Source organism: Simochromis diagramma, unplaced genomic scaffold (assembly GCF_900408965.1).
Source record: "Simochromis diagramma unplaced genomic scaffold, fSimDia1.1 OVJJ01000802.1, whole genome shotgun sequence".
Classification (NCBI taxonomy): Eukaryota; Metazoa; Chordata; class Actinopteri; order Cichliformes; family Cichlidae; genus Simochromis; species Simochromis diagramma.
This window is the reverse complement of record NW_024387492.1, coordinates 19,771,878-19,785,665: the sequence shown is the minus strand read 5'-3', so window position 1 is coordinate 19,785,665 and position 13,788 is coordinate 19,771,878. Positions and strand designations below refer to the sequence as shown.

The 13,788-nt window shown below is 37.6% G+C and overlaps 2 protein-coding genes across 29 annotated transcripts in view; one reads left to right on the top strand and one right to left on the bottom strand.

Moving 5' to 3' along the window:
- Positions 1-2,608: 2,608 nt before the first annotated feature.
- Positions 2,609-7,379, bottom strand: LOC120725512 (high choriolytic enzyme 1-like). Of its 27 annotated transcripts, none has more exons than XM_040018478.1 (18): positions 7,285-7,379; positions 7,170-7,208; positions 7,022-7,087; positions 6,492-6,542; positions 6,235-6,285; positions 6,077-6,127; positions 5,866-5,907; positions 5,715-5,765; positions 5,466-5,516; positions 5,134-5,193; positions 4,965-5,024; positions 4,837-4,893; positions 4,425-4,471; positions 4,282-4,351; positions 4,092-4,206; positions 3,322-3,494; positions 2,839-2,920; positions 2,609-2,748 (listed from the first exon to the last, which is right to left on the bottom strand). In XM_040018478.1, exons 1-18 carry the CDS (start codon positions 7,331-7,333, stop codon positions 2,616-2,618), a joined length of 1,248 nt encoding a protein of 415 aa, XP_039874412.1. In that variant the 5' UTR covers positions 7,334-7,379; the 3' UTR covers positions 2,609-2,615. The 27 variants fall into 27 exon arrangements, with proteins under 27 accessions (XP_039874412.1, XP_039874410.1, XP_039874411.1 ...); XM_040018476.1 differs by having other exon boundaries at positions 5,715-5,792; positions 5,869-5,907; XM_040018477.1 differs by having other exon boundaries at positions 5,134-5,184; positions 5,715-5,792; positions 5,869-5,907.
- A 2,422-nt stretch (positions 7,380-9,801) lies between these two features.
- igf2r (insulin-like growth factor 2 receptor) overlaps positions 9,802-13,788 on the top strand; it is a 47,635-nt gene continuing 43,648 nt past the window's right edge. For both annotated transcript variants that reach the window (XM_040018471.1, XM_040018470.1), the window contains exons 1-2: positions 9,802-10,032; positions 11,840-11,979. In XM_040018471.1, the coding sequence (XP_039874405.1) occupies positions 9,902-10,032; positions 11,840-11,979 (271 nt within the window). In that variant the 5' untranslated portion in view covers positions 9,802-9,901. The remainder of the gene's footprint in view (positions 10,033-11,839; positions 11,980-13,788) is intronic.

The following is a 13,788-nucleotide window of genomic DNA, read 5'->3' as shown; positions in this document are numbered from 1 at the left end:
AGTACTTAAAAAAATATATATATATTGGAAATCATGAAATAAGGATGACTTCAACTTACAGCGGGTAGTGCATTATAGAGCTGGGATCATATTTTAGGTTTTGAGTGTTTCCATGCTTCACCTTGAGGTCATTTTCTTTCCCTTTAAGGAAAAAGACAGTAATAGTTGAATAAACAGAACAAATGGCTCAGAAGTGCATTTTTTGTTTATTGCTGCGCATCAGTATCCCGATATTTAGCCTGCTCCGGCAGTTTGTTTTAGAGGAGCTGCAATACCAACCATCCTGGGATTTACAAAGGAGTAAAGAAAATTAAATTAGTAAAGGAATTCATATTCTACTAATGTAAAGTAATCCAAGTCACTCAATGAACACCAACCTGCAGCTGAGCTGGTGGTATTCAGGGTTCTATTGTATCACAATAGAAGTGTTAGAAATTCTTTAAGTCATCATTGTGTTCTAGCAAATCTAAAAATAGTGTAAGTGCATTAACTGATCACCAGTCTGGAGCAGAGCTGGTGGCATTGTGGGTGCAATTTTAAACAAAAGAAAAACAAATAAAAGCATAATCTGAAAGAGACACACCCAAAAATCTATGTCATATTAGAACTCCTAAAATAAGAGGAATTGCTGCACATTTCATACTGCATCCACTCTGAAATCTACATGCATGTAGTCTGCACCAACATCCAACCTGATGAGTATCTTTAGAAAGAAAAAAATAATAAAATTAAGGACACCAACTGAAAGTTAAACTTTAAACAAATACACTTTAAATGTTACTGATTATAAATAAAAATAACCTCTAGAGCAGTGGTGTCCAAACCCAAGCCTCGAGGGCTGGTGTCCTGCAGATTTTAGAGGTGTTCTTGATCCATTACAGCTGATTTAAATGGCTAAATTTAAATCAGCAGGTTTGGCCATCGCACACTAGAACAAAATCTCTTAAATAAAAATGAAAACGGGCTACTTTAAATGCATCATGTTTTTAATTTGCAAGTTCATAAGCATTTTCCCTTTCACAATCAATTCTACCCCCAGATCAAAAATATGTCTGGGAAAATGTCCCTAATATAATATTATTTATAAATATACCCGTCTAGCGGTTAATTGCATGGAGGCAGGACCTCACAGCAGAAGCATACTCCATAATTTATTGTACATTATATGTAATGTGGTATTTTTTTTCAATTATTGTATTTACCAACATCAAGAAGACATAAGCAAAGAAAGACCACACAATGGTGCATGTTTAAACAAGGAGAGTTTACTGGTCAAAATTATTTATTAAACAAATAAACCACTTTTTTTTTTTTTTTTTTTTTTTTAAAAACCACCAACAAATACACGTTCAAAGCAACAACGGCGGCCCAATATCAGACAGAATTCCACTCTGCAGAGTGAGCAATCATTATGAAGCAGTTGGTTTTATTTTGTGGATTCAAGCTGCTCTTCATATTTTTGGCCAGCAGATGTCACCAGAGAGGACTGTGTTGAAAAGCTTCGAGTAATGAACCGTTTTTCAATACAAGCTTCAGAAAGCTTCATTTGGCCATCACTAATTATTAATATTCAGCTAAAAATCCACACTTTGTAGTACGTATGTTTTTATGCTGTACCTGTTGACATGCAGAAGGCAGCCAGCAGCCGCAGAAGGCAGCAAGGAATCTTGAGAAAAGTTATAAAAGCTTTTGTCTCTCGGATATATACACGTTACTATCTCCACAGATGTCATCACTTCCACTGATTACAGCGTTGCAAATTACAATTAAACCACAAGATGACGCTACATTATTCCTGTTTGGCTGTGATAGATGAGACATTTTACAGGGAGGCGACATGACACTCAATCTTGAACTGAGATTATGGGAGAGACAGCAAAATGTCATTTATTATGCATTTGAGCTGAAGGGGAAACTCCTGAGATTAATAATTGATTTTTTTCTTTACCCCTCTGAACCAATCTATAAAATAATATGCTGGGTATAGAATTTTTTGTGAAAGTATCATGTCTTTTTTTTTTCTTTATTTTTTTTTAATGAAAACATGTTATGTCATGTATTTGTTCTCTAATGCCCTTCCTATGTGGAAGTCATGGGAATCCAATGTGCTTGCAAGATGTGTATTCCCCCCCGGTCGCCTGTGAATCTGTCCAATAAAATCCAAATAAACAAGAACTACCTTTAAAGGACCCTCATAGCTCTCGAACTCTTCATATGCATTCTGGAGATATGACTGCTTAAATGAACATTTGAATGATTACTGGAAAAGAAAGTATTTTAAAATAAATGACTGCTGTGCAGCATAGTGGTGTAGTGATTAACACTGTTGGCTCACAGCAAGGTGTTGGGTTGAATACACTAGCTGAAGTATTTCATATTTGTGTGGTGTCTCTCCACTTCCTCATATGATGCAAAGATTTGCCTGGGTTAGGTTATGGTAACAATAACAGCAGTGTTAAGACAAACTACTCCTGTCAGGCAGGAGGTACTGCAGTAGCCGACCTAAGATAAGACCTGAAAGAAATTTCAGGGTTGCTTTTGTCTGTAGTTTGTGCCACATTTACTGTCAATTGAACATGTAACTGTTATAAAATGAAACACGCAATTATTTAGTTTCACAATTTACCACAGCCGTAGAGTTTATTCAATCTTTTTATGTCCAGCTGGCTCAGATGTTTCCTCTGACCTATCTCCACACCACTCTGCTTAGGCAACACAGTTGGATTTCCATTTGTACTGAAGAAATCCCTGCAAGACCAGGGGGGAGGGTAAACATATCTGGAGTCTGTTTCAAGTACTTTAAAATTAGAAAATAAAATGAGGACATCATCAACTTACCGCCCGTAGTGCATTATGGACGTGAGATCATATGGTAGGTTTTGAGTGTTTCCATGCTTCACCTTGAAGTTATTTTCTTTACCTTTAAGGAAAAAGAAATCCAAAATGGCATAGTTGAACATGATGCACCTACTGTATCACAATAATAGCCAAAGTAATTTCTTCATACTGAAGTTAATGTTCCTTTTTTTGATGTGCATTACAAGAGACAGTTATCGTTCTTGTTTCAAGAAGATGAAGGCTTTGACAAGGAGGGACTGAGCTGGCAGGAGAGGATCTTAACATTCATGTGCACAAAGTCGTACTTTACATTCCATCAACACCACTGGGGGCATATTTTCCATTATACAAACCAAGAGGTCTCACTTTTACTGACCAAAGATTTAAATTTCATCCAAAGGAACTGGGCTGTGTGAACAACCTGGATACAACTTGTTTTTAACTGCATTACAAGTAATGCAAAAAGCAAACGAGCTTGTGTACCTGCCACAATATTCTGCCAGTTCACTATGACATATTTATCCCGGTCTTCACGAGTGTGTTCATGATACAGTCCCAGAGCATGGAGCAGTTCATGGCAAAGGTTCCCCACGGTGCACTCTGAAGCAAAGAAGAGCTGCTGGGCTCCTCCTTGACAACCAACGAATGAGGCACAGCTAGGCGCAAAATAAATAAATGTTAGAGTTCAACCACTCAGTTCTGACCTGAGATTCTTCCTTAATGTCTGAATATATGGATAATGGAGGCTGAAGCCAAAATGTACCAAATTGAATGGAACAGGCCTCAATTTGTGTCACAAACTAGTAATAAGTAATAAGATTAAATAATTGTTGGGCAGGCTTTAATGAGTGGGGGAGATTTATCCCTCCCCATGGTCTTGTATGACCATGCCTACTTTATGGGCTTTCCCTTTTGCTGCCAAGCATGTTGTTTCCCCATCTATTAATCTTTCATTAAAGCTTTTCTTCCCCATCCCTTTCTAGTATCCAGTGTTCAAGTCTCTAGTGAAACCACCACAGTATAAAATGGGATTGAATGATTGAAGCCTTTAGAGACAGACCTGTAATAAAAAAAAAAAAAAAAAAAAAAAAAAAAAAACAGGTGTGGCAAAGGGCAGGCCCGCAAATGCTGAAAGTTTCTGATTTTCCTTACTGTTGCTTTGTTTCCTTGGAAACAATTTGTTATGGCAATTTCCTGTACTGCTTCATCTTTAACAAAATAATGAACCTACCCAGAGACAGTTTACTTCTTACCCATTGCCAGTCACAAGCTTCAAATAGCTCGACTCGGTGTCTCGTTTCTTAAAACGAATACATGTGACATCTGATATCATCTTAAAGGCAGCTTTAATTTCTGCCTCTCGGGAAACTGTTGGAGTCAAAACCAAATCAGTTATCATTCAGTAATCAAATATCTGGTCCTATTTGAGGGACAACAACCTACCCAGTTCATCAGTGATGATGTAAGAGGTGGTGGCATCCGGCCACAGAGTGTGTACAGCATTTCTGTTCTCCTGCAAGTTTAAACATATAGCAATCAGCAGCGCCACACAAAATATAAATAAATATAAAACCCCTCGATCTTACCGGAATTAGAATGTCTCCCTCCTGGACTGGCATGTCTTGATCAAACTCTGACAAAGTGCAGGATTTAAAAATCAGAAAAAGAAGTCATTGGACATGAAAATTAAGTGGTTTAGTGTGGCCCACTAATCAAGAGGCTGATATTTCCATCTGCAGTAAGGCTCAATTTTGTGATTGGCTGTTCCATGGCCATATGTGCAAGGCAAGAGGCAGCGAGATAAGAAAGATCCCAGAACAGAGCCAGCTGATTGGACATTGATTAACTGAAATAGTGCTTGATGGCATCTGACTATCTCATCTGGGCTGGCTAAAGCATCTTAAATACTGTCTATAATAGGATGTGTAGAAGGGGTTAACACTAGCTAATCTGCCAGGATTGTGGCCAGTCTAATCTCATGCTATGCTCAAGTTTTACCTTTCAAAGTTTCTGCACTCTTATTCTTTGAAGATTCAGGTTCTGGAGCTGCAGCACCTGCAGACAGCCACATATTTAGAACACCTCAAACATAAAACCTGACAGTCTGAAGTCCTGTGAAAACAGACCTGGAACAGAGCCAGTTGTATTTGAAGTAATGTGGGTGTCATTGAAAGATGTGGCATAGCCTGAAACAAACACATTCAACGTCCATCATGTTTCCACTTTTAAGCATGTACAAAATACTAATACTAAAAACTAATTGTGAAGATGTAAACCACAAAAATAATGACCAACCTGCAGCAGGACTGGTGGCATTCAGGGCATCAGTTAAAAATCTTGGACCAACTAAACCAACTACAAGTATGCACAATGTTTTTAATCAAGAAAGATACAATTAATCTGCAGGAGCTGTCTGTCAATGTCTAATCCTAGAACAGTAGACTAGTGCAAGCGAGTCAAGCCAACACAAAACTGTAGCAGAGTCTGTATTATTGTGGGGGTCATTCAAATTTAAGGGATAATCTGAAACAAACATCCAATATTGACCATCTTTCCAATTTTTAAGCATGTACACAGTATACTAACACTAATGGCCTTCCAATGATAAAACAATTATTTGCACCAACCTTCAGCAAGACTGGTGATATTCAGAGCATAATTTAAAGGAGTTGCACCACCTGAAATATAAAGCACATCCAGGGTTTACATTGTGCAGTACAGACTCCATATAAATGACCGTAACAATACAAAAAAATAATAATAATCAAAGAATTTCACACACCAACCACCCTGGGATTTACAAGTGAGTTAAGAATAATGATGGAATTCATATTCTACCAATGGAAAATAATCTGAGTCACTCAGTGACCACCAACCTGGAGCAGAGCTGATGGTATTGAAGGTGTCATTTAAATATATGGCATCATCTGAAACAAACATCCAAGTTTCGCTTTTTGAACAGGCAGAGTTATATTAACACTGATGACTTTCCAATGACATAACCCACAGAAACACATTAGCACAAACGTTCAGCAAGACTGCTTGCATTCAGGGCATCATTTAAAGGAGCTGTGCCAACCGAAATGGAAGCAGTGTTTATAAAGCGCACGAAACAAAATACTAAATCTGTTCTTTGGTTATACATAACCATAGAAATGGTACAATTCCCAAAACAATTTTCTTAATTAGAGAAAGTAACAAATATATAAGGGTGCTAGTGAATTAACCAGATGCCAACCTGGAACAGAGCTCGTAGCGTTCAGAGTGTTTTCTAAAAAAATATGATGATCTGAAAGGCGAAGACCAGTATTGACCATTTCCACTTTTAAGCATGTACAAAATATATTGGACACTAATGGCTTTCCAAAGACAACTCTAAAATAATTCAGAACCAACCTTCAGCAAGACTGCTGGCATTCAGAGCATCATTTAAAGGAGTTGCACCCACTGAAATGAAAATCCAGTACATATTTCATATAAATGACCGTAACGATACCAGAATCAAATATTCTGGGTTACTGAACACCCATTGTATGCAGTGGTCCACACTAAATAATATCAGATGCACAACAACCACCCTGGAGACAGTTAAGTGGACTGGATTCATGATCTAGCAAATGAAAAATATTCTGAGTGATTCAGTGAGCACCAACCTGGAGCAGAGCTGGTGGTATTGATGGTGGGATTTAGAGAAAAGGCATAATCTGAAATAAAAATACAGCCAATATCATTCATGTGTCCACTTCTTATTTTAAGGGTGTAAAGAACTTGCGGCATCTGAAACAAATACCGGGGACCCATGAAGCAAAAAATATTCTGTCTGTAGAAACTTCTATTGTATCAAGTGTTAGAAAATCTTTAAGTCATCATTGTATTCTAGCAAATCTAAAAACAGTGCAAGTGCATAAACTGATCACAAGCCTGGAGCAGAGCTAGTGGCATTGTGGGTGTAATTAAAAAAACATCACATCAAAAATCTATCATGTCACAAGTAAGGGGAACTGCTGCACATCTCACACTGCATCCACCCTGAAATCTACATGCATGTAATCTGGACCAACCTGATGCGGTGGAGTATGTTTCATTGTGAGCGACACACACACACACACACACACACACACACTATCTTAACTACATTTGGAAATGTTATTGATTATGAATTTTAAAAAACTCTGGAGCTTACCTCTTGGAGTCGCTGCAGTGGTGCTCTCATACCCACCCGTGGTAGTGGCATTTAAAGAAACATTACCTACAAAAATGTAGAATCCTCAGATTTGTTATATTGCAGCATATGCAAATCAAACATGCAAATGAATTTAATGAGCACCAACCTGCGAAAGGACCGACGGGACTGATGGGAACACTGCCAACTACATACACACAAAAACATTATCACTATTAAGCTAAAAATCCATACTTTGCAGTACGTATGTTTTTAGGCTGTACCTGTTGACAGGCAGAAGGCAGCCAGCAGCCACATAATGCAGCAGGGCATCTTTCAGCAAAGAGAAAAGCTGTAACAGGTGTTGTCTCTCTGATATAGACATGTTATTATCTCCACAGGTGTCATCACTTCCACTGATTACAACGTTCCAAACTAAAATTAAACCACTAGATGGTGCTACATTATTTTTGGTTGGCAGTGTAGGAAGAGACATTTCACAAGGAGGCGATATAACACTCAAACAATCTTGAATTGAGATTATGGGAGAGACAGCAAAATGTCATTTATTATGCATTTGAGCTGGATATCATGCCTTTTTTTAATGTGTCATATCATGTATTTGTTCTCTAATGCCCTTGCTTTGTGGAGGTCATGGGACTCTAATGTGGTTGCAAAATATATGTGTTCACCTTTTTGTCCACCTGTGACTCACCTGTAAATCTGCTGTCCAATAAAATCCAAATAAACAAGAACTACTTTTAAAGGACCCTCATAGCTCTTCAACTCTTCTTCATATATATTCTGGAGATCTATGACTGCTTAAATGATTTTTTTTTAATGAATACTGGAAGAGAAAGCATTTTTAAATAAATGACTGCTGTGCAGCAGTGGTGGCGTGGTTGGCACTGTTGGCTCACAGCAAGAAGGTCCTGGGTATGAATACACTGGCTAAAGTATTTCATGTTTGTGTGGCGTCTCTCCACTTCCTTCCATAATGCAAAGATGTGCCTAGGTTAGGTTGCTGTAACAATAACAGTAGTAAATACCTCAGATTGCTTAGCTGGCTCTGAACCAAGGTTGTCAAACACAGGGACCTGAAACAGCTTGCAAACAAATGTAATCTGGATATCTTTGCAAAGGTGAATATTTTTTGGATTTCATTATATCTTCACTGTTAATTTCATCCAAATTACAGGCCTGAATTATTGCTAATTTTATAGCCTTATTACTGACAGAGGCAGTACCCACAGCCTGGTATACTAAACTAACAAATAACAGATTAAATGTAATAAACTGAAAGTTTATTACTTTGTAAACAAGTCTGACACCTTTCCCAGTTTCGTTGCTCGAGCATGACCACAAGATGGCGCAAAATGAAAACCTGGAGAAGCTTATTTAATTGTATTTAATGTATTTTGGTCCTGAACTGCAGTTTAGTCACAGCTATGTTTGCTATCAGACTGAAGGATGTCTCACAGTAGAATCCTCTAATAAATGTTGTCAATGTTTCACAGTGGAAGGTTAGAAGTCAATGAAGCGACTTCAGAACAGGATTGACCTGTAAGACAAACTTCAGGGCTAAATACTTCGAGTCAACCTCTTGGCTATGTGTCATGAGAAATGTCGCATTCATGTAACGTCGGACATACAGTGACGTATTTGTAACTAGAAAAATTCAACTTGTTTATTCTGTCACTTGGAGAATCACAAGAGTGATAAAATCTTTTCTTGTTGTTAATTCATTTTTTAATCAATAGTGATACATTGGGGTGCCTAACATAAGTAGGTTTGATAGGTACATAAGTTTGATAGTTACAATAGCTCAAGTCTTGATTGTGGGACATGGGTTTTTTGTTAGTGAGTAGCACTGTGTTGTAAATTTGTTCTGTTGTGTATTTTCTTGATTAACTAAAAAAAGGATTAAATCTAATTCAGCCCAATTACAGTTTGTTTATCTAAAACTAAAGCCCAACAGTCGTCTCAAGTCATCAAATGCAAATATTAGCAATTAACTACGGTTTAGAGTTTGTGAAGTTTGAAGTGATGACTTGGAAAAGAATCTGGTTCAGCACAGCGCAAAACAGTTACAATAATAACAAATGGTTAAAAAAATATGTGTGATTTTTAGTTTAAAGTGGTTTATTGCATGTGGGATTAAAAATATATATCAATAAAACAACATCAGTAAGACACGTCATTTTTAGGATTTGTTGGACATCAATAAAAATATTTCAACATTTTAAAAAATAACAATTTTTAAAAATCCATATAATGTCTTACCCTTTAACACAAAAAATCATGAAAATGAAAGAAGAAGAGTTAATGTGACTGTTGTTACTGTTAATGCTACATGTTGCTAGTTTTCACATTCATAAATGTAAATTTACAATTACTTTCTTGCTATATGTCCTCACGTATGATCATTTTCTCGTTATTTTGTTTGTCATTTTCTGTTTGACACATTGCTTTTGTTTCTATTGTTTGTTGGTTTGTTTGATTTGTTTGGTGTTTTTTTTTTTTTTCATTTGTAACCTTTCCTAATGGTTCTCTTGTGTATTGGCTTGCATGTTTACCTAACAAGCAGCAGATATCCGGGAGGAGACATAAATTCCTTCTGTGGCCACCTGTTGTGAAGAAGTAGGCAAAATTGTTTTATTACCCCTGGCTATTACTTACATCACACTTGACACTTTACACTTTAACTTTTTCACGCGTTTTCAGATGTCAGATTTTTCTCACAGACCCCGAACGCCCCTTCAGTCACCCTCATGAGAGTCATGTGATGTCCTGTCATGTGATGAAGTCACTTCCTACTGATTTGGTGAGGAGCAGAGATACTCTGCTGTATCATGTCGTCTTAGTTAGGCTCCACAGACGTTACCCGGTACAGTAACCATCATGTTTGGGTATAAATGTTCTCGCTTCGAGCCTCTGAAGCTGGCTCTGTGGTTCGCGGCCTTTCTAGGCTGTTTGTTGGTTCGGTCCGGAACGACGGAGAACAACAGCCCGTGGTACCAGGACCTCTGCAGGTAACAACACACACATACACACCTTCGGGGGGTACAAACACTGCAGCTGCTGACAGATTAACAGCGTTAAAGGTGCAGCCGTTGTCCTCTCGTGTACACACATCGTCTAAATAAACTGAATTGAGAAATATGTCTACTAATGCTTATTTCCAGTCATAGGTAGTTTTTTTTTCTTATTTAGCAAACAGCCTAAATAAGTTTGAATCAGCTAGCAAACCAGTACAGCTGAATCAGACTACCCCTGAAACTCACATACCGTCGATGCTAGTTAGTTTTTCTTGTTCATCGAGGAAAAAAGTGAAGCTTAGCTATAAATGCCGAAACGTGCACAAAACTGTCGTGCTTAACTGGGGAATGTTAAACCTTAGCAACATTGCGTTTGTCTCACAGAGCAGCGGCGTATTTATATAAATAAACGCACCGGAAGAGAATAACAACATAAATATGGGAGTTAAAATAAAGTCAGCGTTGTCCTTCTTTAGTGGAGCGCTGTCTTAGTAGCTGCTGTTCAAATATTGACTCAGCAATAAAGCGCAAATGATAACCCGGTGACTCAACGCTTAGGTTCAGCCTGGGTTAATATTACTTCCTCGATTTGGCAGCTTCCGAGGACCTTGGTTAGAAACACACATGGCTTACAGTTAACTTCTCCCTTAGTTTCTGTTCCTCGTCTGTTCCTTTACAGTCTGGTTTAGGTCAATATCCGTATTGATAAATGTGGGATTACTCCTTACGTTCAGAGAACACGGTGTATTTTTTTAGATTTTACAGCACCTGTTTTATTAGAAAAACATAATATCACACAATACCATATCACGTTATACCTAACAGGGGGGAAATAATGATGCTAATGATTAATTCATATTTTAATAAAAGTGAAAATGACAAGAACTTTTCTGAACTATTGGAATTTTTAGTATACAACCATTAAATACTGTCCTCACTTCTGTGTCATAAAAAGATTACTTCAATATTAGTTAAAAATTAGAAGTGAAACAGTGTGTGTGTGTGTGTGTGTGTGTGTGTGTGTGTAAGACTTGCACATGTGTTTCCCACACTCACTGAAATGGAAGCATGGGGCTTTTAAAAATATTTTTATGACCTCCTCCTTTCTTATCTCTGTTTTTAATCCCAGTTGGTTTAATCTCACTTAACTCAGATTAGTCCATTTTGTTTATTGTTATTGTTACATTTGTTTGTTAAAGAAAAGAATGCCTTAAATTTAAGTTTTAGGTATTGAGAGAAAGGCATCAGTTATTTTCTGCCAAGGATTGAAGTGGTAAATTTAGAAGAAGATAATTTAAAACTCGAAGGCACGTTTGTATTTCTTGTTTTGTCAAATCAGAAGTCCAAGCTTCAAATTTACTTAAAGGTTGCGTGATGGAAAAAGCTGAAAAACGTACATTTGCAAAGCACGAACCGTAATTTTTACATAAATGCTGTACTTCTGTGAACCACTAGATATTTTAAACTGTCATTTATATGTCAGTGTGTTTTTGCTATACAGATGAGTGTGATTTATTTTATAGGAGAAATAAGTAAAAGAACACGAGTGACAGTATAAATTTTTAAAGATTCATTTCCCATTTGTTCATTGTAGTAACTATTTTTGACTGTTGATAGAGGTAAAAATCCTTTTAACAATTTTCAAAAAAAATTTACAGCCCAAAACAATGACTTATCTTTATAGTAGCAGTGGAAATGATAGTCATTTGTTGTCCCAGACTGTAATTTTGTGGGGTCGGGGCCAACAAGCTCATTTCCTGGGTATCTATTTGCTTATTGTCTTCTATTCCTTGTCTTGCAGATATAAATGGGAGGCAATAGATCAAGATAATAAAGTGAGATATACACTAAAGCTCTGTGACTCTTCACCACCAACCAGCTGTGGAGCTGACACTGCCATGTGTTTACGAAACATCACAACCAACAAAGAGCAGTCTGTTGGTGAGTTTTCTGTCTGCCTTGTTCTGTATGTGGGTTATAGTGCCCACCAACCTGCCCACTGTTTGTTAGCTGTTCCTCCTCTTGCTGTCCCATCATGCTGAAGAATAACCGTTCTGCACAAATCATGATTCTGGTGCAGGGGGTAAAATGCTCAGTTCAGTGTTTTGTTTTGTTTTTTTAAACCTGTCACTATCATCTTAAGCCTGAGATCCAGTATTAGTATCCATACAAAACACAATCATCATAGCAGGCTGGCTTCGTGTTACTAACTTTCTACATACACAGCAGACTAACCACAGTGATCAACTTCTCTTTGATTTTCTTGTTGAATGACAGGCAGTCATCTCACTCTGGCACTTGAAAAGTTTTTTATGCCAAACACTGCAAACTAAGCAAAACAACAAATTGACAATTCAGTTTGGGTGATGCACGATGTCATCCCCATTGAAAGTGGATGAGAGATGCTGATTTAAAGCCTGAAATGCATAATCCTGCATATGTTGCTCATCAAAAAAAATGGATGACCTCTACCATACATTAAGATATGCTCCAGAAATGCCCCTAAAAGCACAAATGTGCTGGAGCGATGCAGTTAACTAATTTAAAGTAGAGAAGATGAGACCTACGTGCCTGTATCAGGACACCTGTCAGCCACAGCAGCCATGGCTTTAAGAAGATCCAAATGGAGAAGTTATTATATATATATATATGATATACCGTAAAGATGCTTTTTAGTGCCGTTAGGTTGGGTATACAGCTTGATGGCTGTTGGCTTTGAGGTTTTTGTCCAAAGGATTTTGAAAACTCTCAACAGCAAAAAGGGTGGAAGATGCTTCATCTAGTAGAAAGCTAACACAAACAGTCTAGTTCTTGAGTCAGACTGTTCTCACTACAACCTACTGAGACAGACATCCGCCCACCACTGGTCTGGTTTTATTTGGGATCCTTTCAACAATAGTGTAAAGTGCCCTGGGATGACTTATCTTATTATTTGGCTCTATATAAACAGCACTGAATTGATGTCAGTAGGACAGCGTGTTGAATCACAAATCAGCCAGGCATGGCAGCATCCAGATGGCTCATTATAGTAGTATAGTGCTAGTAATATAGAAACTCAGTATGTTGTCTTCAGTCTGAATACAGTGCAATTTCCATGATAGTACTACAGCAAGACGCTACGTTAAGTAACTTTCGCTGTTCTGAGAGAGATGTTTATTGTGTGGCCAGTGATATTACGTGTGTGTGTGTGTGTGTGTGTGCGTGTGCTTGGCTAAGAGTTAAAGGAAATGAGTTAATCTAATTCCTGCTAATTTGAGAGTTGAGTTTTAGGCGTTAGCTGTAGGCTTGTATGGAAAAACAAACAGGTTACTGCTGACTGAAAATCCTCATTAGTTGGTGTCCTGCGCACATTCAAGCATCTTATTACTGTAAAAAGGATTTTATCTTACAATCATTTTGGTCTGTTTGCAAGCATGCTGTTAGCTGTGTCTCATGACAGTCACACGGCAGAGTGCTTTACAGATCGTTAATGGGGATGTGTTGAAAACGTGTACATCCTGTGGATGCTAAATATTATATTTTAAGCACAATTTGGTAATATGTGCACTCTTCATGTGGTTTGTGTCTGAATGAAGCATGAAACTGGACTTTGTCTTGAACCTTGAAGTCCTGCTAAAAGGCAAATGTTTTGTAGAGAAAAGTGTGTCTTCTGTAGAACTGATCTTTGTTTTGTTTTTTTGGTCCAGAATCCTAATATAACAAAATTGTGAAAAGTCAGAGGGAAGGAAAGTGTTTTATTTATGTACTTAT

What these genes read in the sequence shown, in the direction of transcription:
- LOC120725512 (XM_040018476.1), bottom strand. Translation starts at nt 7,333, where the DNA reads ATGCCCTGCTGCATTATGTGGCTGCTGGCTGCCTTCTGCCTGTCAACA. An exon ending in CACTGCAGCGACTCCAAGAG is followed by an intron (nt 6,543 to 7,021) that starts GTAAGCTCCAGA and finishes TTTTTATTTCAG; the next exon opens with ATTATGCCTTTTCTCTAAAT. An exon ending in GAGTGCAGAAACTTTGAAAG is followed by an intron (nt 4,472 to 4,836) that starts GTAAAACTTGAG and finishes GCACTTTGTCAG; the next exon opens with AGTTTGATCAAGACATGCCA.